This window comes from Anoplolepis gracilipes, chromosome 3 (genome assembly GCF_047496725.1).
Source record: "Anoplolepis gracilipes chromosome 3, ASM4749672v1, whole genome shotgun sequence".
NCBI lineage: Eukaryota > Metazoa > Arthropoda > Insecta > Hymenoptera > Formicidae > Anoplolepis > Anoplolepis gracilipes.
Genome location: NC_132972.1, coordinates 1,006,371 through 1,032,240, shown reverse-complemented (window position 1 = coordinate 1,032,240; position 25,870 = coordinate 1,006,371). Strand labels below are relative to the sequence as shown.

General features: G+C 34.6%; 1 protein-coding gene across 2 annotated transcripts in view; it reads left to right on the top strand.

Annotated features, from left to right (window-relative positions):
* Cv-2 (crosveinless 2-secreting protein) overlaps positions 1 to 25,870 on the top strand; it is a 44,034-nt gene continuing 18,164 nt past the window's right edge. The window contains exons 1-2 of one of the 2 annotated variants that reach the window (XM_072888555.1): positions 1 to 511; positions 23,963 to 24,097. In XM_072888555.1, coding sequence (XP_072744656.1) covers positions 23,986 to 24,097 — 112 coding nt within the window. In that variant the 5' untranslated portion in view covers positions 1 to 511; positions 23,963 to 23,985. Of the gene's footprint in view, positions 512 to 4,011; positions 4,239 to 23,962; positions 24,098 to 25,870 lie in introns of those variants that run through there. The other variant, XM_072888556.1, reaches the window with a different exon arrangement.

The window sequence follows — 25,870 nt, the reverse complement described above, 5'->3', positions numbered from 1 at the left end:
ACGACGACCGCGCGCGATCTTCTTTACTCGCGCACGGTGGTGGAAATCGCAACGGAACTTCAGTGCAGCTGCGACGAGCAGCTGACGCGGAATCATTCAGATTCGCAGTAGAGTTCGCGCCGCGTACACGCGACACTACACGACGGGACGAGACGAGACGGGACGAGACAAGATACAGACAGCAGTGGCCCCCGTCGACGGATACACGCGCTTCGCAATCAGTGTTGTCCCAGCTCCGCTCCGAGATTCCGCTCGCGCGTGTCTTCGTATCTCGTGCCGCAAATGAACTCGCATCGTGAGTGCGCGCGCGAGAAAAACTCTTCCGCTGCCAGCTGTGGCTGTATCTCATTGTCAAACGCGAACAGTGCGCAGTGCCGTCATCGTTATCATCGTCACGCGGATTTGCGGCGAGGTGCATCGCTGGCTGCCCCGCGGTCACGACGACGGGTCGCGAGCAGAGACGGCTGCTGAGAAAGGAGCCTGTAAAAGGCCGACGAAGGAATACTTGCAGGTGAGTGCAAAAGAGATTTATTTGCTGGGGAATATCGCCGTCTCGTAAAGAGACGAGAGACCCTCGAGGATATCTCGAGGCATGATATAGATTGGTAGACGGATCGTTAGAGAGAAACTGATTGTATTTTAAGAAAAATAATAAAAAGATATATTTAGTTGAGAAAATTGAGAAAATAAAAGAATTGAAATGAAAAATTAGAATTAGACAGATGGGAAAAAGTTTATAAAAAATGTGTGTAAAATAGTTATTATTTATAATCGTGTATTTACAATATTATTTAAATTACGATTCTTTCAATCGTATCGTTGTAGAATGTATTTGTATTATCCCGATCGATTTTATATTCTAATATAGAGTTTACTTTCTCTATTAAATATTTTAATGCTATATATATAGATATACCGCACATGCTCCATGATCATATATAGTTCGGGCACATACTATCAAAGTAACGGCAGCTTATCGAGACTTCCGAACAATGACAATCTTAGTTTGTTACTTAGAGAATAATTGGAAAAATGCTTATCGAATTATTTGAAAAAGTATAATTAAAAATTATAAGAAAATATCAAGAGAGATTATCTTAAAACAAAAAACTCAAATTATGACAATTTTTAAACGACGTTTACGATTCTCTTTGCAATCGAATGATTTAAAATGATAGGTATAGGTAAAATTATAATAGTAGTTTTCAAATGACAAAAAGTTCTTCTAATTTTACTGCGATAATAGCCAGTAGACACGTGCCGAAGGCGACATGATTACCATTCGGTGATAGTGATTCTTCTTCGTAAAGTTTCGATTCGTTTGCTTGACTCGCTGAACGCAGATCTACGTCTGTAGAATGCGCGTTTTTATTAGACGCTTATCGCTAAATATATATTGTTGTTGAATAGAGAGAAATTCTCTCTCTCTCTCTTTTTCTCTGAACTTTCTATTTTTCGAAGATAGCGCTTGATACAAACGGAAAATAAGAAATAAAGCGCAGATTTAGACGTTTTATGATACGTCTTGGAAATGTCAAATCTGTGAGTCACATTTAGCGAAATGTGGGTTGAAAGTATCAGTCACGATATTTATTTATGTCAAACGCATTCCATCTCGATGAGGTTTATATCTAAACAAAATAACGTTTAACGTCATTTTTCTCACGAACTCGTGGAGAGACTATAAGCGAGCACGGTAGAGAAATCCGTGGGATTATCAGCATCAGCTGAAGAAATGCCCTGTGGGTGCGAGTGGAAAGAAAAACACGCAAATTCGTTGGTTACAAAATTAAATTTGGCGATCACGACATTGCAATCTATATCGGTATAATCAATTTTCGTGCGTTGATTTCATCGCTTCGTGGGCGGTTCCGAGAATGTTTTTTTTTTTTTTATTATCAATACCTAGAAGTATAATAGCAAGAAATTTACTATAATATAAATAATTTGTGAATTTAGGAGATGTTAAAATAGGATATGTGTGATAATTTTTTCCGAAAATACAAAAATGGATAACCATCAAATTTTCTATATAAAGACAAAGCTAATAATGAGAGGAAAAAACCTTGATCGAATGCAATTAAACGATTCATCCGATTGAATCTATAAGGCACGTAAGAAATTACTGGTTTAATCGTTTATTCGATCAATGGGAACGGACCGATTAATCGATCAAGGCATAAACCATCAAGACTCAATCGATTAATCAAGCGAAATCGATAAACGGATAACAATTTAATCGATAAATCTCGTGCGACCACTTTTGATCATTATGTCGAACAATGAGAATCACATAATGAAATATTATGGTTTCGAAACTAGTATTTTTTGGTATGAATAATCATATTAAAATAGTTTGAAGAAAATTAATTATACGAATAAAAACAAATAATAGTGTTGCTCAGTGTAATATTTTATAATATTTTATTGCTTAATTTTTTTTCAAGAATATGTCTTGTAGGAAGGAGTCAAATTATATATTTTTTTTTTCGTGTTTGCAAATAGAACAATTGAAAGAACTTTACAAAATAGAATGAGATATTTCTCAATCTTTCATAAACCCAGTTCTATGCATAATCAACTAAATTTTTACCACAATCTATATATTATAATAAGTACAGTAATAAAAAAATTGTGAAAAAAATTCAAACAATTATATTTAAATAAATAATCGATATTGGAGAACCTGTTTCACAATTTTATTCTTTAATAAATATTTTTCGCTATTTCGTTTATCAAAGAAACGTCACGCATATAGTATAATAAGCACGCAACAAGTTGATGAGATACCATGTGTAACTCCCGATTATCCGATACATATAGGATCGTTGCTGTAATTATCACAAGCGATATTTCTTAGTGATTTAAAATGCAGGCAAATGTCGACAGAGAAAGAGGGAGAGAGAGAGAGAGAGAGAGAGAAAAGATAGAGAGATAGAGAGAATACTAAAGAGAGGAAGAGAGAGAAACATCAATCCCCGATAGCCAGGCTCAATCCCTGTAGTTTACTCGCACGTGAGCGCCTAACATGTATATTGTATACAGCCATTGACAAAATTATTAGGCACCCTTAAATTTTTTCCGTATTTCTTATTTTGTTAATAGTATATAAATACTAAAAAGATTAAAAAATTTTTAAAAACTATCGATAGCACTTTAAAGCTGAAATTTCAAGCTTTAAAATGTTTTTTTAATTTTTCGTTTGAGATAATTTTTCGCCCAGTATCGACAACATGTCTGAAAAATAAAGATTTAGTTTCAAAATTATGTGTCTCGGTCAAAAAAAAATTGTAGGAAAGTTTAAAAAAAAAAAGCATTTTGTAGGCAAAGTGTTGTAGTTTATAAAACTTGACTTAAATTTTTTCAGAGAAATTGTTTTACCGAGCTGCAGAGTGTCAAAAATACAATAAAATTTTAAGAAACAAAACAATGTAATACAAAAATTTTTTTAATTACCGATAGCAACTTTAATGCGTTATCAGTACATTAAAAAAATTTTGCATTTCCCTTGTTCTGTGCTTTAAAAAAGTACATTGTTTTGTTTCTTAAAATTTTATTGTATTTTTGACACTCTGCAGCTCGGTAAAAAAATTTCTCTCGAAAAATTTAAGCCAAGTTCCATAAACTACAACATTTTGCCTACAAAATGCTTTTTTCGAAACTTTCCTACAATTTTTTTTGGCCGAGACACATAAATTTGAAACTAAATCTGTATTTTTCAGACATGATGTCGGTGTACTGGGCGAAAAATTATCGCAAACGAAAAATCAAAAAAACATTTTAAAACTTGAAATTTCAGCTTTAAAGTGCTATTGATAGTTTTTAAAAATTTTTTAATCTTTTTAGTATTTATATACTATTAATAAAATAAGAAATACGGAAAATTTAAGGGTGCCTCATAATTTTGTCAGTGGTTGTACATATATATATATATATATATATATATATATATATATATATATATATATATATATATATATATATACACACGCACGCGTACAGATCGGGCCCTTCCTCGCCAGCACGCACCTGTTACGTTGTGTTGTCGTTTCGCCGCGGCGTGGCTGCACGCGACAGCTCGTGCCACTTACTTCCAGTTACCTCTCGGCAGTGCGTGCCGCAGCGTCGTCTTGCTATTTCTCGCCCGCCGACCCGGCTCGCGATCCTCGAGCATGGGGAGAGATTGATCGATCGTGATATCCCGTTCGCGCGATCGGAGCCCGCCGAGAGAGATCCAGGTAGAGTATAAATGCGTAATATAATGAAATAGAACTATTATTATCTTCCGTCTCCCTCTGTCGCCCTCCTCTCTCTCCCCTCTCTTTCTTTTTCTTTATCCCTCTCTGTCTCTCTCTCTCTCTCTCTCTCTCTTTCTGTAAATTATCTTTGCTGCAATCTGAAAACGGAATAAATAAATGTCAATCTCGCACGAGTAACGCGAAAAAAAAGATGTAGCGCCAGTGTAACTCGAGCTGCCGTCTCTCTTCTTTCATTTCGAAGTCGTAGAGCGACATTACTCGCGGATCCAGGATGTTGATCTTATTACGGGTTTCGGGAGTAGGTCTTTCTCGAGGTAGAGAAAGAGAACGGAGGAAAGAATATTATATATTACAGAATTTGAAAAACTGTGCGAATCTTTTATGAGTATTAATAGTGCAATTTTAGTGAAATAAATAACGACAGAAACAATCATTTATATGAAAACCTATAACATGTTATTTAAGAAAATAACGCAAATAAAAATCTCAATATCATCAATTCATCTTTTTAACGAAGCATTAAAAAAGTTGCTTTGTTCGTGATTTTTGTAAATTTTCTATGTTATAAATACTATATTATATTGTATTAAAAAATTGGACACAATAATACGCGCATCTTGGTACACAAATAGAATTGATCGTGAAATATTTTTCATTGAAATGCAAAAATTAAAAATATAAACAATATTTGTTCGCTCCTATTGCACCTTGTGGCACGTCTTAAAATTAAGATAAAATAAATCCTCGGACATTTGGACGTTAAAAGATATACGAAAATTATCTTAATATTCATAACGATGAAAATAAAATTGATACAAAATATATTATTTGCGAGGAAACGAAAATTCTCATCAAGATTATACCGGGGATTTAATAGCTGAAGAATACCCTGAAAGACTAAAGGGGGAAAGGATCGAGAGGAAAGAGATCGCGGTCTTCTCAGGACGATCTCGCGAGAGCAGCTTCTTCCTCGGAGGCCTCGGAGCACTTTACTCCGATAAAGCCGCGCGAGCGAGCATGCGAGGTCGAAGCCTTCTCTTTCTCGCTCTCGCCGTCTTCATCCCACTCGCTCGAGAGGAACTTGCTGTTTTATCTCTCTTTCTCCTTTCTCTCTCTCTCTCTCTTTCTCTCTTTCTCTCTTTCTCTCTCTCTCTCTCTCTCTCTCTCTCTCTCTCTGCGCGCCTTTCGACTTACACACGGTTTCTCTCTCCGGCTCGCATCGCACGCGTGCGTCTTTTCTCGAGTGCATGCTTTTGTACGGCAGAGTGGATTCGCGGCGACTTTGACCGACTGCCAGATTTTTTTGAAAAACGAAAGGATGAATGAAAAGTGCGGGATAATCAAATAATAATCGATTCGAGAAAATATTGTTCGTGTTCACAGCAATATTTAAGATACGGTATTAATTATGCTGTCACATGTCCTTACTTATGTTTAAGGCGTCGTAGATATGTTGAGCAAAAATTTCCTTAGGAAAATTATAAATAAAATAATCGTAAATGCATCGCGGTATATTCTATTTTACATCGTTTCGGAATAATCGTGAAATTATCGACTCGCTTTGTCCGAATTTCCAACGTCGCAAATCGCGTCAGTGACTTTGTCGACGGGCAACCGGATGCGCTTTAAGGGCCAGGCAACCGCAACAAGTACGAGAAATTACGATCTTGATGTTCGTAAATCCCAACACTGACGTAAAAAAGGAAACGGATCGTTGTCTCCGTATATTGTACCGTTCGTTCGTACCACGTCCCTTCGTGGAATTGGCTCTTTTTTGCGAAATTACGCCGGGTCGCGGCATCGTACACAAATTATAATTATCGACAGCGATACTGTACTAAAGAAAGGATACTTTAATGTATATTTCAGCGCGATTGATTAATTTCAAAAATATGCAAAAATTATAAAAATGACTAGATGTATAATAAATATATTTAAAGTGTAATAAACAGTACTACACGGAGAAAATTTTAAATTAAAAATTACTATGATATATAATAACTGTGGAAAATTGACGTAATTTACGTAAAAATTACGTCAATTACGTCAGTTTTACATATTTGCATTTTAATTTGGAATGTTCCTAATGGTCCACAGTTATTATATATCATAGTAATTTTTAATATAAAATTTTCTCCGTGTACTGCAAAAAAATATTTAATGCTTCCCGCTGTAGCTGAGAATCATTCTTGGCATTTCCTTGAAATATTTATATCAATATTTAATTTACAATTTAAAGTAACGTTATTATAGCATGACTTTACGTTTCAATATATATTTATTATAATATGACTCTACAGACTGTGTGACACAATGACAGATAGAAGGAAGGAGAGGGAAATTTTAATTAAAATAAGTAGTATCTCTTTCGAAATTGACTGTTGTGAGGGGATCAATAATTCGAGAGCGACACCATATGTGTCTTCATATCTATCATTGATATTTTTCGATCGGTCAAGAGTTAGCGTGCCGTCACGTCAGCTCGCATATATATTGGACATTTGCATTTTAATCTAAACTTCAATTAAGCAGTAGCGAGTCCTATATCTTAAGGCGAAGCGACCTATGTCGTCAAGCTATTGTTGCGTGATGAAATTCGTGTGGCTTATCGGAATCTTTTATTTCGTGTCTGTATACAGCTTCCAATTCGGTCCCATTGTCATTGCCTTCGACGATTGTAATCATCGACAGCGTATCCCGCTGATTGTCGACAGCAACGAACCAATTAAGAAAAATTATTGAAAAAATAAAATACCTGCGGCGAGATGAGTTTCACTAATTGTTAATAATCCACGATTATTATGTCATTTAGATTCTTGTGACATATCATTCTCTATTGATTGTTTTCTCGATTATAATGTATTGATTCATAAATAAGTTCTAGAAATAATTAATAAATTATTATTACTTTTTTTTTTTTTTTTTTTTTCTTTAGAAACCAGTATTACTTAATATATCTAATCAGTTTCCCTATACAACTTAATAATGAAGAATATATAACAGATTACTCAGTTTGTTAAGTAAAATAAAATTTATACATGAATCAACCCAATCATTTCCTCAAGGAAATATAATTCAAGTTTATATTTCAATTTGTACAATCAATTTGATGAAGGAACATGATTTCTCATTCTATTATTTATACTACTATTATACTACTATTTATGCTACTATTAAATATTTTAGGTATTCAGTGACGTTAATTACTATCGATGACACGACGGCCCGTTAGTTCCACTTTTTGATTTCAAAAACGAATTCTTCTAGAGCCAGACTTTCACGGCTCGATTGAATCTGTGTAACACGCGCTTCATCTTCGTCGTTGTCGTCCATATAGTCTCGTTTTACCCACGCTGAATGAGCACTGGATAATAATCGGATGCCGCTTCGAAAATTAAGTCCCGCCTTCTTGCGACGAAGCGGATTACAAGATTGAATTTTGCAAGAATTAATGACTTCTAAAAGTAAATTGAACCTGCCGGCAATACGTGCCGCATCGTCCGTCGTCGTGTCGTAGCAAGTTTAGATGAGCTCCATCGTGCGCGAATAAATTTCAACATTTTAACATCTACAGCGTGCAAATTTTCTCGTGTCATGTAATTTTTAATTGAAATTTTATTCAACTATATAATACCCATAGGTATTTCAAATTGTGTATACCTAATTGATAATCAAAAGAACAAATGCGCAAGTTTTGTAGGACGCGCTATATTTTTCTAAAAATCAAGTAATCCTTAATTTTAAAAAATTATGAAAAATTAATTAATAAAGATTAAAGCTATATTACAATTAATAAAAATCAGAAATAAACATTATCCTGTGATTATCTTTTACGAGCATTTCGGCAAACGTGAAATATCTGTGTTTTCATAATTGCCGTCGTGAATGAATTTAATTTAAATAAATGACCAAAGGTGCAACTTAAAGATGCAATCGTTGAAGTCGTAATTCGGCGAGGGGAGGGAGGCGCGGATATTTACTTTCATTGCCCCGATAAAATCGCCTCAATCAAAATCCATTAAAGTAATCGTCTTAATATTCATTTGCTTTCCCTCGATCGTTTTATTATACACCCAGACGGCAGAGTAAAAGAAAGAGAGAGAGAGAGAGAAAAAAGAAAAAAGACGAAAGAAAAAAAGGCAACACGGACCTAAGGTCGAATTCTTATTCGTGCACCGAACTCACACCGACCGCCAGATGCATTCTTATACGACGACGAAACGATCGAAAGTATTATCCTTCGCTTTAAATCAGAGATAAGCGAGACTCGTCTCGTCCATTAAGGGCGAAGGATGCATAAGATAATGTTTGACCGGGCGTGGAAGGCTGCGATAACGGATTGCACACATAATGCGTGTTCAACAGCAGCCTAAATACATGAATCTCTAACGATAAGTCATCTTACAAAGAGAGATAAAGACCACGTGCTCTCTTGTCGAACTCTTTTAAACTATTCCAAGATTATTCGCTGTGATAAATTTAGAAGATAAAAAAGTAAGAAAATAAAATGAAACGTAGTAGAATAAAATAAAATTTTGTCTTTAATTTTAATACAAATTCTATGATTAATTTGCAGTCGCATATCGAGCCTCGAAATAATTTTTAAATTGGAGATGTGCTTTATAAAACCTGTTTTCGAGGTTTAATTAAAATACAAAATTTAGTTTTTTGCGTAAATATATTTGCGAACTTTATTTTCATAAAATTCGATCGCCTGCTTACCAGTGATACATACTAATCATTTTTACGAAATTTTTTTCCAACAAATTATCAACTCCAAAGTGTTTTTTTGATTGAATTCTTCCACGAATATTCGGCAACCGAGAGAAGATTTATGTTGCGTCAATTGTTCGGGAAATGATAGCACTCGTTTAAAATTAAGTATTGGTTGCCTTATCAATCGAAAAAGTTTAGGCTAAGTTGTGAATATAATAAGTCATTTTCACATGAATATAAATCGAAGTCGTACATAAGTACGTGATTCGTCGAAGGATTGGAAACTAAATTTCGCAAACTGCCGTTCCTACATAAATATATATTCCACGTTCGCCGTTCGCATTTCTAACATTTTTCCGTCGTGTGTAATGCGTACTTTACGACGAGTTTTATTTCCACCATTCAATGCCTCCTCTGCAACGCCGTGATTCGCCCCCGGATCACGTCCCAGGAATCCTTGTAAGTGAGATACTAGACAGCGAGAAAGTGTGTTTCTCACTCGCATATATAACGCGAATAGTATTTTAAGAATTTTAATATAAGAATTAGTCATCAAGATAACTATAAAAATTAGTCATCAAGACAATTATAAAAATCAGTCATCAAGATAGGAAATATACAAAATCTTGTTTAAAACTGACGTTAAATCTCATTTCAAGAAAATACTATATCTTTATATTTATCGGAGGATTATATTGCTAAATTTATAAAAAAAATCAAACCAGAAAATTGACATAAAATCAAATAGGATAAATAAAAATAAATTGATTTTCTATGAATAAAAATTAAATTATATAGAAATATATAAAAAAAATACTATAATATATATGTATAAATATATAAGTTAATAAAACCTAAAGAGAAAATCATTTTATTGCAGAGAAATGATTAAGCATCTCGATTGTTCCACTCAACAAAGATCGATTTATTTCAAGCGATAATCGTGGAGGTTGACATTATAATGCCATGCGAAAATGATCATTCTCGTTCGCCGGCGTGAGAAAATATAAGCTACTATTGTAACGCGATTATAACGCGAGCGTGATCAAAGTGGCGAGAGGTCGAGGAAAAATTCCGCGCATCGACAAATGATCGACGTTGCGGCTACAGCTGCACCCGGCACGAATATACGATTGCAAATACGATATCATGAGTCTCTTGCCCGATGTTCGCGACTCCATTTATTCGCGATCCCGTGGCGAGAGCGACGATGAAGGAAATTCGGATATTAATACGCGCCCAGATCGAAATTATCTCTCATCGCTTTGTACCGTTTTCTGCTCCACTATCCTAATCTTCTTTCGCATCTTCGCGATCGCATAAGCTCGTTTTGTTCGCCAATTAAGGCTCGGTTTCAACATCGAAATTTTATTTCGGTTAACCGATCTCTCACCTGTTTTCTATATCAATGCATAAATAATAATATATTCCTAGGAGGAATAGTATTATACATATATATATATATATATATATATATATAAGTATAATGCGCTTTTCTCATATATGTATAAACATAGATAAATATTGCTTTTTGCGTCTCTATAAGCATCAAAATTTTAATTCCAAGAAATTATACTGGTTTTGAATTCTTCTGCTTTAGTAAGCAACATTCCAACAAGATTTTATTATACCATGATGTCATTTTGTTACGTGAACAATATGATTGAAAAAGGCTCGTTCAATTCGAATATGTGACGATAAAATATAGATATTCTTTGAATTCGAAAGACAAGCTTGTAAACAACTCAGATGGTTGACGCCATCTAACAATAAGTAAGTCCAGGTATGAAATACCGTACGATTTTAAATCTCAAGCTCTTATTACACCTGACGATAAGTGAGAGCTGTATACGCTTTGCAAAAAGTGACATCGACGAGCGGCATGATAGTCTTCGACCACTCAAGCGGTTCAAATATTGAAATTTCAATATTGATTCTCCGACAGAGAGAGAGAGAGAGAGAGAGAGAGAGAGAGAGAGAAGCTGGTTCGACGTTCCATGCGTTTCTATATGTGCATAAATTATTACATACTCGGCGCAAAAGAACAATTTTCTTCGAAAAACCGTATTTTAATGATCTCCAATCATTCGAAAACGGATGGACTTTGAAAATTTGACAAGTATTTCCGAAGAAAATATTCTGCGAGTACCCGATTTAATTACCGTCACTCTCGCGGTTCCACGACTTTGAAAAAAAATGAATAAAAGCAAACCGTAGCGAACAGCACAGTGTGTATGAAGCTGGCATCTCACTTTGTTGAAACTTGAAACTCATTAATTGTTGAGAGTTCTGTCAAGTTTATGCTACGTCTCACTTTATCAACCGACGATTTTTTTTAACATTTCTCGCCACATTTTAAGCGCTTGAAAGTTTTACAATAGTTCTACAAAAAGTTCTATGTGTAAAGATTATTAGAATATTAATGAAGCAAATTAAATTGCCAAACTCTGATTATATTTTGATAATTGATATCAATATCGATTTCAAATGACATTTTGTATTATTTTCCAAAATTATTTTTATTTTTATGCGTAAAAATTATTAGAATATTTATTAAACAAATTAAATCGCCCCTGAAATGCCAAACGTATAAATATAGAATTTTTTTTGTCTCAGTCTCGAGTCCATTTGTTTTTGATTTAATGACTAGAACTATTTATTTAATTCATCTAGAATTATTATAAATACATCCAGAATCAATAATTAATGAGTTTCCACGAAATGAGACACCAGGTTCATACACACCAATGGAATTGCACGAAATACGCTACGCGATCACTATGACAAAAAAAAAAATTAATTCCGCGAATAAAACGTAATAAATTACCTTATTATTGCTCCGACAAAACCCATCCCAAGCTCCTGCTCAGCCTCTCTTAATCTCTTGCCGATGCATCTTCGAAAGCACTCACAAATCACTTGCACTTAATTATGATCGTGAATGTACTAATTAATCAAATATGACAATCGCGCGACACTTTGCACGACACTTCTGATAATAATCGCATTTCTTGACGCGCACTTTGTTTTAATTACGACGTAGAATAACACAAAAAAAATATTAATATTCATCGCGCGAGCAATCAACAAATATATAATCCAATATTTCTCGATATTACATTATACAGATACCTACGTCAGATCACGATACTTTCCCGCTTGATTGTCGCTGCACAAATAATAAAATTACACGTACATACATTGCGTTATATACGTACGTACAAAAAACTCGGTGTACTTTTTTACGCGGATTAATAGATAGTACACTGAAATGATCGTCCGTCTTTCAACTCGACACTCTGAAACTCGCAATTTGCAACAATGCGATAAATTATCTCTACGTCACTTACGAATATCGAAAGACGTAAATCACACGCAGACTAATAGGCGTACTGAGATAATCGCTTGTCATTCAATTTTGTCAAACTCCCGACACTTGTTCGCCCGCGAAATTTCCTTTTTCGATTATTAAAAAGACGCGAGAAATAGAGGACCGATCTCTCATCGACAGAGATCCCCCACAAACTGACCTCGGTAGCGCTGTAACTGTAGCACAAAAGGTATCTTCTCCATAGGCTATCGGGATCGGTTTTTGAACGGTATCACTGCAGGTAGGCGTGACTGTGTAGTTCATCGACGAATTCCGAGGATCGTCCGCAATTTTTCCCCTATAATATAATATAAAGTAATTGAGAAATTACTGAGAGATCACTACACGGAGGAAATATTATAGTAAAAATTACAATATATAATACTTGTCTCTGTAGATATATTAACATATACATACATATATAAGAAATAAAAGAAATCATATGATGATTTATTCAACAATATTATATGTATATATGTACGTATTATATTTTGAAAAAATATTGCAATTATTCAAATAGTTTGATGCACAAATAAATACTTAACAAACAATAAAACAAATACATAATTTATCATCCTTATAGTAGATATACATGCATAATTAATTTATTATAGACGAGCGGAGACACGAATGTCTCACCTCGATACTTACACACCGACATCTCGGACGATCTAATTTGTTTAATTAATATTCTAATACTTTTATGCATAGAACTTTTGTAGAATTTTATAGAATTATTGTTAAAAAATCGGCGGACAAGGTGAACTTTTTCAACAATTTTCTTTTTCTACGGCCAAAACTTTGTTTCACCTATTAAAACTTTAAACCTATTAAAAGCAAAGTCGCAATCTCAACAATTAATGAGTTTCCACGAAGCGAGACGCCAGTTTAACGCACACACACACAACGATATGTGAATGATTGTAACGAGCGGCTACAGGTATTGATCGATCGATCGTTTTTCCGACGACGATTGCTTGTCAATTATCCCAAGTGCGTATTATCCCTACATAAACATGATCGCGTAACAATAAACGATAATTATAGCAAGCCCGTAAACGCCACGCCGTTGCTGCACCGCAAAGCGGAAAATCTGCAACATATGTCTTATCGGCCGATGAGGAACGCCCATATACCAATTGCGAAGAGAGATCATAAACGCCACACGCGATAAAGATCGATGATATCGGCGGATTTAATGTTGCATTACATTAGCCTACAACAAACGATTGCTAAATGAGTGATTACCGCCGCCGTTCGCGGCCGATAATTACCATCGGACAAGCAGTTATTACCGCTTAGCGAACGATAATTCATTATTATAGGTTCGCGTTAAGTACGTGACTAACATAGTCCTACGTGTGCGCTTCTATTTCCTCTCCAGTTTAACATAAAACATGTCAATATTATTGTTAAACAAGAAGCAATTACCGAGTTAATGGCCCCCTCGACTTAATTAATTTAATGTCCCATACACGTTGCATTTTACTACCGGAATAAATGAAGAAAGTCGATTGACTGACAGATACGCCGCGCCACGTGTAATACTTTTCCTTCTCTGATGAGATACTTTCACTAAAAAAAAACTGCCGGCCTTTCTGTATATCCAGCCACTATAATTATCATTAACAGCGGGAGCTTAAAGCCCATGACTTAATAAAATCCGCTGTTTTGATTGACGATTTATCAAGATTTAGAAAAAAAAAAAACATATGTTTATCCGTTTTATTTCCTTTCCAACAGTCGCGCTGAAAATAAATTTAAAAAATAAAGAATCCACATCAATGATTTTATGAGACATTTATTTAAGATATTCGTTTAATTTGATGCAATGTTTATATAGTGAAAACTCTTTACTATAAATTAAAAATTTATCATATTTAATAGGGCGTATATGAAAAATCTGTAATTGACAATCATCGAATGAATATTTTATCAAATCGTAAAGAAATGTGAATCTTATCGTGTACATTCAGCATTAAAGTAAAATGAGAAAAATATAACATAGATATATAAATGTCAAATGACAAAAATACATATTATTTTCGAAATTATACTCAATTAGTGTTAAAATTCAATCTGGATCTGGACAATTTCTTGATTAAAAATATATTTCCTTATTTCTCTGCATACATTTTAATAACTGGATATAATCCGAATAGTATTGATTAAAAATAAAATTTGTCGAACAACCTATTATTAAAACACAAACAAATGAAAATATCTAATGACAGATGCCTTTTTCTCGGAAAAATCTATCGTTAAATTAAAGTATTGCGGTTATGCATCAGTTTCATATTTTGCACAACATTTCAATTTTCTTTTTCTCTTATTGAGTACTTAATGGATAATTAATGTTTAAACCTTTGGTTTAGTTTAAAAATTTATTACTCATTACTCAATAAGAGAAAAAGAAAATAAAACTTTGTTTTAATTTAAAAATTTATTACCCATTACTCAATAAGAGGAAAGTTTTTTTTTTTTTCTTTCTCATTAACAGTTATATTACCCATTATTAGTTTTATGAGATAATGCATGAAGGAGTTTTTGTAGCGACCTTGCTGCTGGATCGTCTCTTCCTTTCCAGTTGTCTCTTTTCTTCTTCGTTTCTTAAATCGAAATACAAGCATGCTTAAATTAAGAATTGTAACTCATTCGAGTGATTTTACAGAGGCCTCGTAACTGTCTTTCTTAAAATAACAATCCATGGAAATTACAATCTTTCCGGCGCACGTTTCCTCTTCTTACGCGAATTCGCTCGCGAAAATATACAGCCTGCCCGAAAATATATCGCACTAGGGGAGCTAATGCGCCGATTAATTGGTCTCGCAAAGATACAAATCGTTTCTTGTCAGTAAGATTACTCACGTATTCTGACCTCGCAGGTCCAATTGAAAGCACATCTTAACTTTTCTTACGTCTTGTTAAATCCAAAAATAAAAAGAGGATAGCCGCAGGGAAATACTTTAGTCGTGCTCTCACCACGAATTCTGTTATGTAAAACTATGTAGAGATTGTCAAAGTAAAAGGATCTTATTTGAACGATGTAGCTTTCAGCTTAGCAAACAATCTGTTCCCCGTAGATATTTTTTATATAATCAATGTTGAATATCTTGATAGGACCTGATGAGACAAAATTAGACTTCTGTAAACTTTTGCTTAGGCGAACGCGTATAATCAATCTCAATATGTACATGCTTTACATAATAAAAAGAAGACCAAGTTCTGAGTAATGATCAATGTCGTCGAAATAATGAAGTACAATGAAGAGAAATATTGGGCTTAGAAGGGCCGCGGCTGAGGGAAAAAAAAAAAAGGGTAAACTGCCCGGTGATGCACGTAACACGGTCGACGCTGGAAAGTCACGACGTGAATAATGCGCGCGTCAGTTTCTATTTTCAATCCCGTAACTTTGCGCGCTCATCCTTGTGCTCGAACGTAGAGAAAAAGTCGCGCGATATAATCGCGCACTCTTACTTCTCCGGCGAGCCTCTTTTTCTTCCCGCTTCTCTCGCACTCGTGCTGTACACAATTGAAATAGTTCAAGGCGGAGACATTAACCGCGGACTTGCCTCGCGAATAGCAAAAACAATAATGCATAATATAGAGTAATAAAAATTTCCCCTTTCAAATGGGCCTATCGTTCAAAATAATGCAAAATCTTATGATAATCTCTTCTGATAATTAAAATATGATCCAGTGTAGGAGAAATAAAATGATAAAGACTTTTAAGAGAGATTCCTGTTTTTAAAAAGAATTATAAATATATTTTTAAAATAATCTAAATTTAAAATATTATTACATAATATACATTATCTCAATCAGTCAATATTCATATTTCTCAATTTAAAAAAATATTCGATACGTAAATTATCGATTTTGTACATTTTTAATCAAAACTTACATAAGTTTTTTATAAGTATATTCGCAGGAATTAAATAGACGGTAGTTGTTATGTTTGATTAAATGTCACATTAATCGGACTAAGTTGTAATACTGGTAATAAGTAGTTTTGTCTTTCTCTTTCTCTCTTTTCACTTTTTATGCCGTGTATACGAACATCTGCTCGTATGTTGTTCATTTTCATCGTGATTTCTCCAGCAGCACATTTTTCCCTTTCTCTCTCTCTCTCTCTCTCTCGCGCGCGCGCGCGCTTCGAAAGCTGTTTAGATTAAGAGTTACAAGTCGCGCGAACAATCCCGCGGCGCGTCGTAACTGTCTTTCCTAGAATAACGTATACGAGAATCGTAACTTTCTCGACAAAGTTTGAGTCGAGGATGCGCGGCACGCTCGGCAAAATATATAGCCGTAATAAAAATATACCGAAAAGATCGCAGCAATATTCTGCGTTGCGCGGAATAAACTGCAGGAACAACGTCCCGATAAGTGCGCACACAATCGTAAAAAAAAATATACAGTTTCATGAGTTATACACAAGATACTTGTCTCTCTCTCTCTCTCTCTCTCTCTCTCTCTCTCTGCGCCTGACATCTATACTTTTCGTTTATTACCTCGCGTCTAACAATTATAATTTTAAATTAATTAAATGACAAAAAATTAATGTTTACTAATCACTATAATTTAATATTTGTTTCGATATTTTTATGTATTAATATTTATTATGAGACATTTATTCATTAATTATTCATTATATTTCGACTTAATCGTCAATTGAATTACAAAAAAAACGCGCTCCGCGGGATAAAAATCGTCGTCGGACAATCAATCATAAACTCGTGTGTATGACGATGCGCACGTTGGGATATCCCCAACATCCATTTAAATCAGCCTCGTGCAGGTGTTTCCACCGCGCGATACACTTCTCGTAAACGCGAGCGACCGAGCTACCTACCGGTTCTCCCCTTTATCTCTCCCGTCCGTTGCACGTGCACGTGCACCGCGTTTTTGCGCAAGCTACTGCGTTTTTTTCACACACAGAGACACACGGACACACGTACGCACGCACGCACGCACGCACGCACGCACGCACGCGCAAATGAGTACGTCGCGCAACGGCGCGTAATAAAGAGCGAGAGAGATAGAAGGAGAAGACGGGAGGAGGGAGGAGTACGGCAGAGCGGCGGCGCGGCGGAGGGCACATAAACACGAGCACGTGTCCGTGAGCGGCATGTGGCAGAAGAGTTGAAAAGGGTGAAGGGCGAGAGGGAATGCCACTGGGAGAAAGAGAGAGAGAGAAAGAGAGAGGTTCCCTGTGTAGCGGGGCACAGATATTCCTTCCTCGCGCTCGAAAGAAGCGCCATAAAGAATGCAAGTAAGTAACGTTTTGCACGTGAGACGGTATAATATTAGGCGGCGTGATTCTCTTATCTCTTAGCGTTTTCCATGCGTTGTTTAAATTTAGCATATATGTATGTAGTAATAAAGATATGGAACTTGTGTAATTAGCGCCTTCAATTAACAACGATTAGCACCTTACACGGATCTTCATAAATATTGATTTTAGATAGCAACCGCGAAGAAAGAGATATCGTTTATCGATAAGAATAATTGCCGCGGCCTTTCGGAACCGAAGAAAGAGAAATGAATTCGAAAGAGATATAGCTATGCAAATCGACGCGACCAGTCGTATCGCATTGCGTCAGAAGAATATCCGGCTTTCAATTATCGCTCCGTTAACCCTTACTCCGTACTGATAGGTCATTTTTGTCTGTGATTTTTTCTAACAACGTCAATTTCTCGAAAACAAATAATCATAAAATAATATATTTAAGTAAATTATTTTTCAAATTTATTAATCTTTATTTAGAATGTTCAAAGAAGGTATATATAGATTTTTTCAGATTTTTTCAAACACTTTTACATATATTAATTAAACTTATCGAAAATACGCTGACCTGTACAGTTAGAAGGTGCCAAAAATAACAATACGAAGTAAAGGTTAATTATCACGGATAAATTTATTATATAAAACCATGTGTAATAAGTAATGTCGGTTGATAAAAACGAAAGCAGAAGTTTCTAAGAGCGCGAGCTTTTATATTGTGCTGGTAGCGCATCGTTTCGCCGTTACGTCACATAATCGTTGCATACAATCACCTTATCGCAATACGTGTCATATGCCGTTATTCATTAGCTTGGCCGAGCTTTTAATTCGCATAGATTGTACGCGACATCAAATTCGAAATGGCACGGGTCGAGGAGGCCTGCCACTTGCATTCTGCGCAACATATCGTCGTGTTTTACCGATGTAATGTTCAAATATGTTTACCGTGCAAACTTTACGTTACCCCGTTAATGGACGATTACACAGACATTTCGAGTCCGAGATAATTCGGCGGCAATAAAGCTGCCGAGCGGATGAACCAGGTTAATCGAGCGCTGCTCCGCTTAATTTCCCCGAGAGTTGGCGCACCGGGCCGCCTCGTAAATCAAATCTTGACATTTTGTCTACTCACGTGCAAGTCCGGCTGGCCAATAACGGGGCGCATACCATGACGAATGGATAATTTAGTCGCCGCCGTGTATCGGCGCATCGTGGAGAGTTGATCGTTGAAAAAAAATTTTTTCGATACTTTTAACTTTTACTTTTTGATATTTATGCCTGGAAGATCATCATTAAAAACTAATACCTTTTTGTTAATCGTAGAAATTAATTAGTCATACGAATTGAAAGTATAAAACAGACGACACATGGTTTTTAAAATTTAGGATAAACTAGGGTATGATGGCCATACGGAAAAGATGGCCGTAGGCTGTAATTTTTTCAATAATCGCTACATAGTGCGCTTTTTTAGTCATTATCACAGATAATCGATATTTACAGTAGTTTATGTGCATACATTATTCGAAATAACGATATTGTGAATCTTATATCATATTTTTACTTTTGTCTACCTGCAAAGTTTTTCATTTGTCCACTAAAAACTGTTATAACGTCGAATAAATTACAGTTAAGCTATCGTAATCGACGTTAGACATATTATAAAGATATGCAAATTGTTATATGACTTATAATTTTTATTTTCGTTTTTACTATTTTTTTATAAATATTATGGTCATCTTTTCCTTAAAAATTGGATAAGATGGCCAATGCTTATGTTGTACTATTTTGTTAATATAAAATTGCTATTAAATATTTTCCTTTTAATTTCGATAATATTACGTAATTTAAGTTTCAGTGAAGATAATACGCCAAACACTATTAAAAAATAACAAAAATAAAAGTATGATTTTTGCATTTTAAAAAACTATGGCCCTCTTACCCGAGTTTACCCTATAAAATATAACACACGTGTAAGTGTGAAGAAAAAACTGATGCACTGGCAGTTGTTTAAATCACTTGTTAAATAAGGTATCGGAATCTATATTAGAATCTATATTATATTATTATCATTTAATATATTATTATCATTTAAACTAAATTATTGAAAACATATACTTTTACAAATACATACAAGTATCAAAATAATAATATTGTCGCTATATTAGCTGTTAGAGCCTACTAGCAGGCGCCTCTTTGGATTCCTACGACGCTTACGGTCTAATTTAACGCACTACGGTGCAACGAGCCTATAACTTCCCTTTGGAGCGCCGCTTGTTACGAGTTTATTCGCCGACTGTCGAGATTCGATCGGAACGCTTAGTCGGCGAATTAGCGATGCGCTCAGAAAAAACGTATTCGAAGCAGCTGGAGCCCGGAGCTCGCGTCATGACGGAATCCTAATTAAAGTCCGAAGCAAAACGAGAACGATCGTTGGAAAACGCTGGTAGCGAGAGGAGAAACAGTAATAACAGCACTGGCTGAAAATGGTAATAACTATTAATAGTTAAATATATAATAGTACAAAGAGGACGACAGCGAAAATCTATGGATGTTGTATATTGCCTCCTTTTTGGAGGCAATAAAATTTTTCGAAGAACTGAAACTTTGTTTTCTCGCGAAAGGAGTAGATATTACATTTTTGTCAGAGTCAGAATCGATAAAAAAATATAGATGTAAAAAACCAAAGAAATAATGATGTAAGTAGATTTTTACACACAATCGATAATTAAATTATTAGCGATGTAAATTTTTCTTCATTTTGAAGAAGGTGTAGAAAAATTATCCAAATATATATATATATATATATATATAAAAATTATTTTGTCATACATATAGTTTTATAAAAAAAAGTCTAAAATTTTATATTATCTTAAAATAATTATTTATGAAAACACTAAAGAGATATATGCAAGATTATCTCTATAATTTTCATTATTAATTTGTGTCTATTGAATAACGATTGATATATGTCATCTTATTCTATATTATACGTAGAATAATGTTGAGAAATATAAATCGTATCGAGAAAATATATTTTTACGGTAGCCAAGGGGATCGACAACATTAAAAAGACATTCGAAACGAGTAGCGGTGATGAGTCATAATTTCTATTTAAATGTGCGTAATTACGCTCATGCGTACGCGAATACAAGCCGCGGCTGTATGTTCGAGCAAGCGCCGTCACGGCGAGCGCGTTTCCTTCCTGAATAAACGCTTAAAATAGTGTATGTGAACACATACTCTTTCTCTCTCTTCTTGTCTCTGATTAAATGTTGCTCAACATTGTCGCACCGCCGCTAAATACATCAATGACAAGCGGCGGTGCGATTTGTCGACGCGCTGGTGCACGCACAGCTGGCAGATCAGGTGGACCCCGGCCGCTACCTGCGTATATATATGTGTGTACGAGACGTGCGAATATTTATTAATCACGCCCCATAATAGAGCTGTTCCACTTAAGACTCCGCTCCACTCGTGAATTTGATATACTTTCATATACACGCCGGTGTGCGTGTGCACCGGGAAAATTTTCCACGCCGATGTTTTACGACTGTCTGTCTGCTTGCCTGCTCGTACGCATACGAGAATAATCGCGTGAAATACTTAAAAAAGATATCTACTAAAATGCTCGATTTTAAACTATTAATCTAAGTGATAAGAACCATAATAAAGTCCATATAATGTGATAAAAACAAATTTCATTTCTAACAACATTATAATTATTTTTAAATTATTAATTCTGTTTATCTCTCTCTTTGTTTTTCAATCTGTTGCATGACGTATTTCAAAGCACAAGTATATTATTTAGTACAGTATGTATACATCCAATTTAAATCAAAACTAAATTTCTCTTTTTCATTATCAAATTATTTTCTCGCTAACAAAAGAATCCGACTTTTTTTTACATTCATTAATTTAATTCGTTGTTTCATTAATTTGCGTATTCATTTTAGATTTAAGAATAGCTCTCGTGATTATTTTTAATTTAATGTCTGCGGTAGTAATTTCGGTAACTACGATCCTCCCGCAACTTTCCGTGCTGCTACGTGTATCCGTGTAATCCAATCTGCCCGTATTATCTCCCTGGGAGGCCTACGTCCTTCATAAGTTTACATGGCGTGAATCGCGTGAATTTATCTTTCCGTTTCCAACAATAAAATAAGCATCATATATACGTAATATAGCATAACTATCAAAAAAATTATTATTTAAATTTGTTTTTCCACAATATTTCAATTTATTATATTTTTATCATTCATACTTAACCTATTAAAATCATCCGCTCAAATTGTATATATTCGAATAATAAATAACATATATAATAGAAAACTCGATTAATATTTAAAAAGTTCGAAAATGTTTAAATAATATTTTGAAATTAAATTTATTCGGATGATATTCGATTATGATATCGTACTATTCGATTTATACAGTTTCTACTTGTACTTCGCGGAACTCACGCTACAAATTAACCTGCGTAATCGCACGGGATGTTAACAGTCCAATTACATTGTCGGTATCTGCGATTTGGATTAGATCTGCGAGTCTGTGTGTAAACAGCCTACTACGTAGTACGTAGAGAGAACGCTCTCTTCCCTCGCCGCCTTTCGCAAATAAGCGTCGCGCGAGCGTTATTTATTCGCGTCTTCGCTCGTGCAAACAATCCACGCGATTGCAAACAATCTCATGTCGGCGCGTTATTATGCGCGTCATTATGCACAGCAAAGCAGAACTTCCTTTCGTATCGAAGAAGGTGCGAGCATTTATCGGGCGATAATATTTTTCAAAATTAATCATCTATTCTTGCCACTTATTGTTAGACGTGAGAAAGAGAGAGAGAGAGAGAGATAGTTTCGTAGCAAAATTTGAGAAGAATGATACAACAGACTAATAAAATCTACGAATAAAGCCTTTTTAATTGACAAGTCATCTAATGAAATAGAGAGTCGATGTAGATTCTGTGAAAATATAGTCGAAAGGTGAGAAATGTGTAATTAATGTTTCCATTTTCCACACATTAACTTGCCATTTATTATCATATTGTGTAAGAGCGCAATGAAAACACGATGCAGTGTTGCATAGCGATTGAAATATTTCAGCCGACCTAGACGACTTTCGAAATAAACGTCTCGAGTAACTAAAACTGAACGTGATTAATATACTTATCTTCGCGCACTTGACGCAATCTATTCGTAATGCGTGGCAAGAATATTCGTCGAAGTGTCGACCGGCTTGATCGAGAGAGAATCGACTCATTCTCGATTCTCTCAGTCCCGCTGTGATTGGCCGTATATTCTTTTTTTTTTGTTTTTTTTTTTTTTTCTTCTCTATGATTACGTCTATCGATATGCCGCGTGCGCACCTTCTTGGCGAGTACGTGTACGCGTGTATGCGTATTAATAGATTTGTCGAGTCACCTTATCGGCGTAGAGACATTTCGTCGTGGGTGTAACGACGCTCGCGTTGCATACAAAAGATACGATCTGCATAAATCTCGACCTCGTAATCGATTAAGGATAGATCGCCTTCGGCAATCGGTCGCGGGAATCGATGTAACGCGAAACGCTCGCGAAAATGCTGGCTTTCCTATTAATCCACGTGCGTCGACAAGGCTCGCTAACGTTCTCACACCCGATGCATTTGCTTATGCGCTTAATGAGTTGAATAATGCATCGAGCGCCGGCGTTTTCTCGATAACATATATCATATATATTTCGTCAATTTTCTTCCTCGATTTTTCATCGCGCGTTTCAAAAAAAGTGATTAAATAATTGCGGCTTTAAATAAAAACGTGAGCCGCGCGTGATCTCAACGAAAGGTTAAATATATCACGATCTCCGCGTACATTTTACGTTACAACGCGGTGGAAATTTATGTATCTAAGCGTATGGAAATCGCGGAAGTACAGCAGACTATTATGTATCAATGCTAACGATATTAATGCTATTTTCAAATCTGCCGTAAAACTCTCTAAACATTTTGTAGTATACTTACTTCTTAAAACTAATGTCTGCTTTTAGAATTATTATCCTTCTAAAAAGGATTTACATGTATAAATTGAAATCAAATACGAATTATTTACGACTCTGCAACTGATAAGAGATCGCTATAATATTTACTATACATTTTAAAATTATATATGTATAGATTATAAATTATTTTTAATGTACAAATAAATATTGGGATTTTTTTTTTTTTTTTTTTTTTTTTTTTTTTTTTTTTTGAATAAATAAAGCTATTTGTTGTATTTTGAGACTGTGTATGTTGCATCGACAAACACAGCATTTTTGAAGCACGTGACTAACGACACTATCTTATCGGTTATTCTTTCAGCAAATTATTGCGGCAGAAAGCAGATGCACCTGCTAAACATGGAATTGATACGGTTACTTTCGATACTGTTGATTTTGGCCATGGCCTTTCTTCTCTCGATGACACATCGCCAGGTCGCCGCTGAAAGTATAATAGGTGAGTACTACAAAAGCACAAAGAGAAGCACGCACACACGCGACGCGACGCAGCGATTGCAAGCGTGTTATTTTGATAGCTGACTACTGATCGAACTTTGAGAAGAGTGTGCCAACATCGAAACTCGATCGACGTTGATCATTCGGAAATCAACGAGAGCATTCTGATATTATAAAATATTATAATAGTACTATATTTATTCTTTTACAAAACTTTTATAAGTTTGGAATATACATATAGATACACATCGGAAAAAGAAACTGGAAAAAATTATTATCATTTTTTTTATTTTCACTTTTTATTTTTTTCTTTTCTTATTATAAGAAATTCTTTAATTGTCTATAAATAAATATAAATATATATAAATATAAATATAAATTTATAAAAATATTTACGTATTTTAAATAAAAAAAGGTACTCTTATTTTTTAATTTTTGTCAAAAATATAATCATATGTTCGATTTTTCAATATTAATATATTATTGTTCAATATTCTAAAAATTTGTGTAGCAAGGTTAATGTACTCGAGATTAAAATAACATTTTTCCAAGTCTTTTTCGGCCAAGTTATATCAGTAAATGCGAATAAATTAATTAAAGGATTACAGATTCTTTTGATAGTATTAGAAATTTTTCAACTATTTTTGACGTAAAATGCGAACGATATAAATCAATGGAAGTAAAAAGTACAAACGTCGCGAATCAGGGCACGTTAAAATTGTAAAAGCACCGTCATCTCGCCTCATTATTCGCGTTCCATAACAATTATCTCAAATAATACTTACACGATATGATATCGAATGTGTGAGAATATTCGTGCTATCAGAGCGGCACGAATATCGTCGAAGAGATAGAATTCCCGATTTCAGCTGGTTTGTTATCTATGCGCGGGCCCGTCGCGTTCCATTTACCCCTTTTAAATACTCTATTCTTCTAGTCTATCTTCATTATTTGCCGTTCTATTTGCGCCAAAGTCAAATCGCGAATCTCGTGGGTCGCGCAGAGTCATTGCCGTCTCTTATCCTCACCAGATTGATTTGTTCGTCCACGAGTTTCTGTGATATCGACAAATCATCAGGAACAAAATTTAATCAAGCAAATTCTTTTTAAACCACGTCTCCGATTTTTATTGTTTCCGCGATTGTTTTCTTAAGGATCTTATGCTTTAGCGTTTATCTCAATTTCGTGAAAGCTATTTTATCTGAAGAATGTGCGAAGGAAAATTCACATACGAAAGAGAAGAAATCTAATTATAGTTTCTTAGAAAAATATTCAAAATTATAAAGTTGCATTTTCAAAGCATTTCTAATAAAGAATATCAAATACATAAAATTGATGAGCCTGGTAATTAATTATAAACATCCCTCAGTTTCTAATTGAATCATGAATTTTGTTATTCAATAAAACTCCGATCAAAGATTTTAATCATTTTTAAAATTTTATGAAATGTTCTAATATTTTGTTATATGTTTGGCTTTTTTGCATATTATGTACAGTAAAAAATAAAATATTAATTTTAACATTTTTTGCATATCCCAGAAAGTTTACTCTAAATTTTAAGTTAAAATAACTCATTAATTGTGTGTTACTTATTGGTAAATTAGAAATGTTAAGTAATTGACACAAAACTTTACATTTATTTTTGTTATTGTGACTTTAAGTGTAATGTAAAAATAACACACAAATTAAAAACTACATAAAAGAGTAATTTTAATAACTTGTAAAAAATGTTGATGAAACATTTTAAAGTTCACGATCCTCGAAAATTTATTTC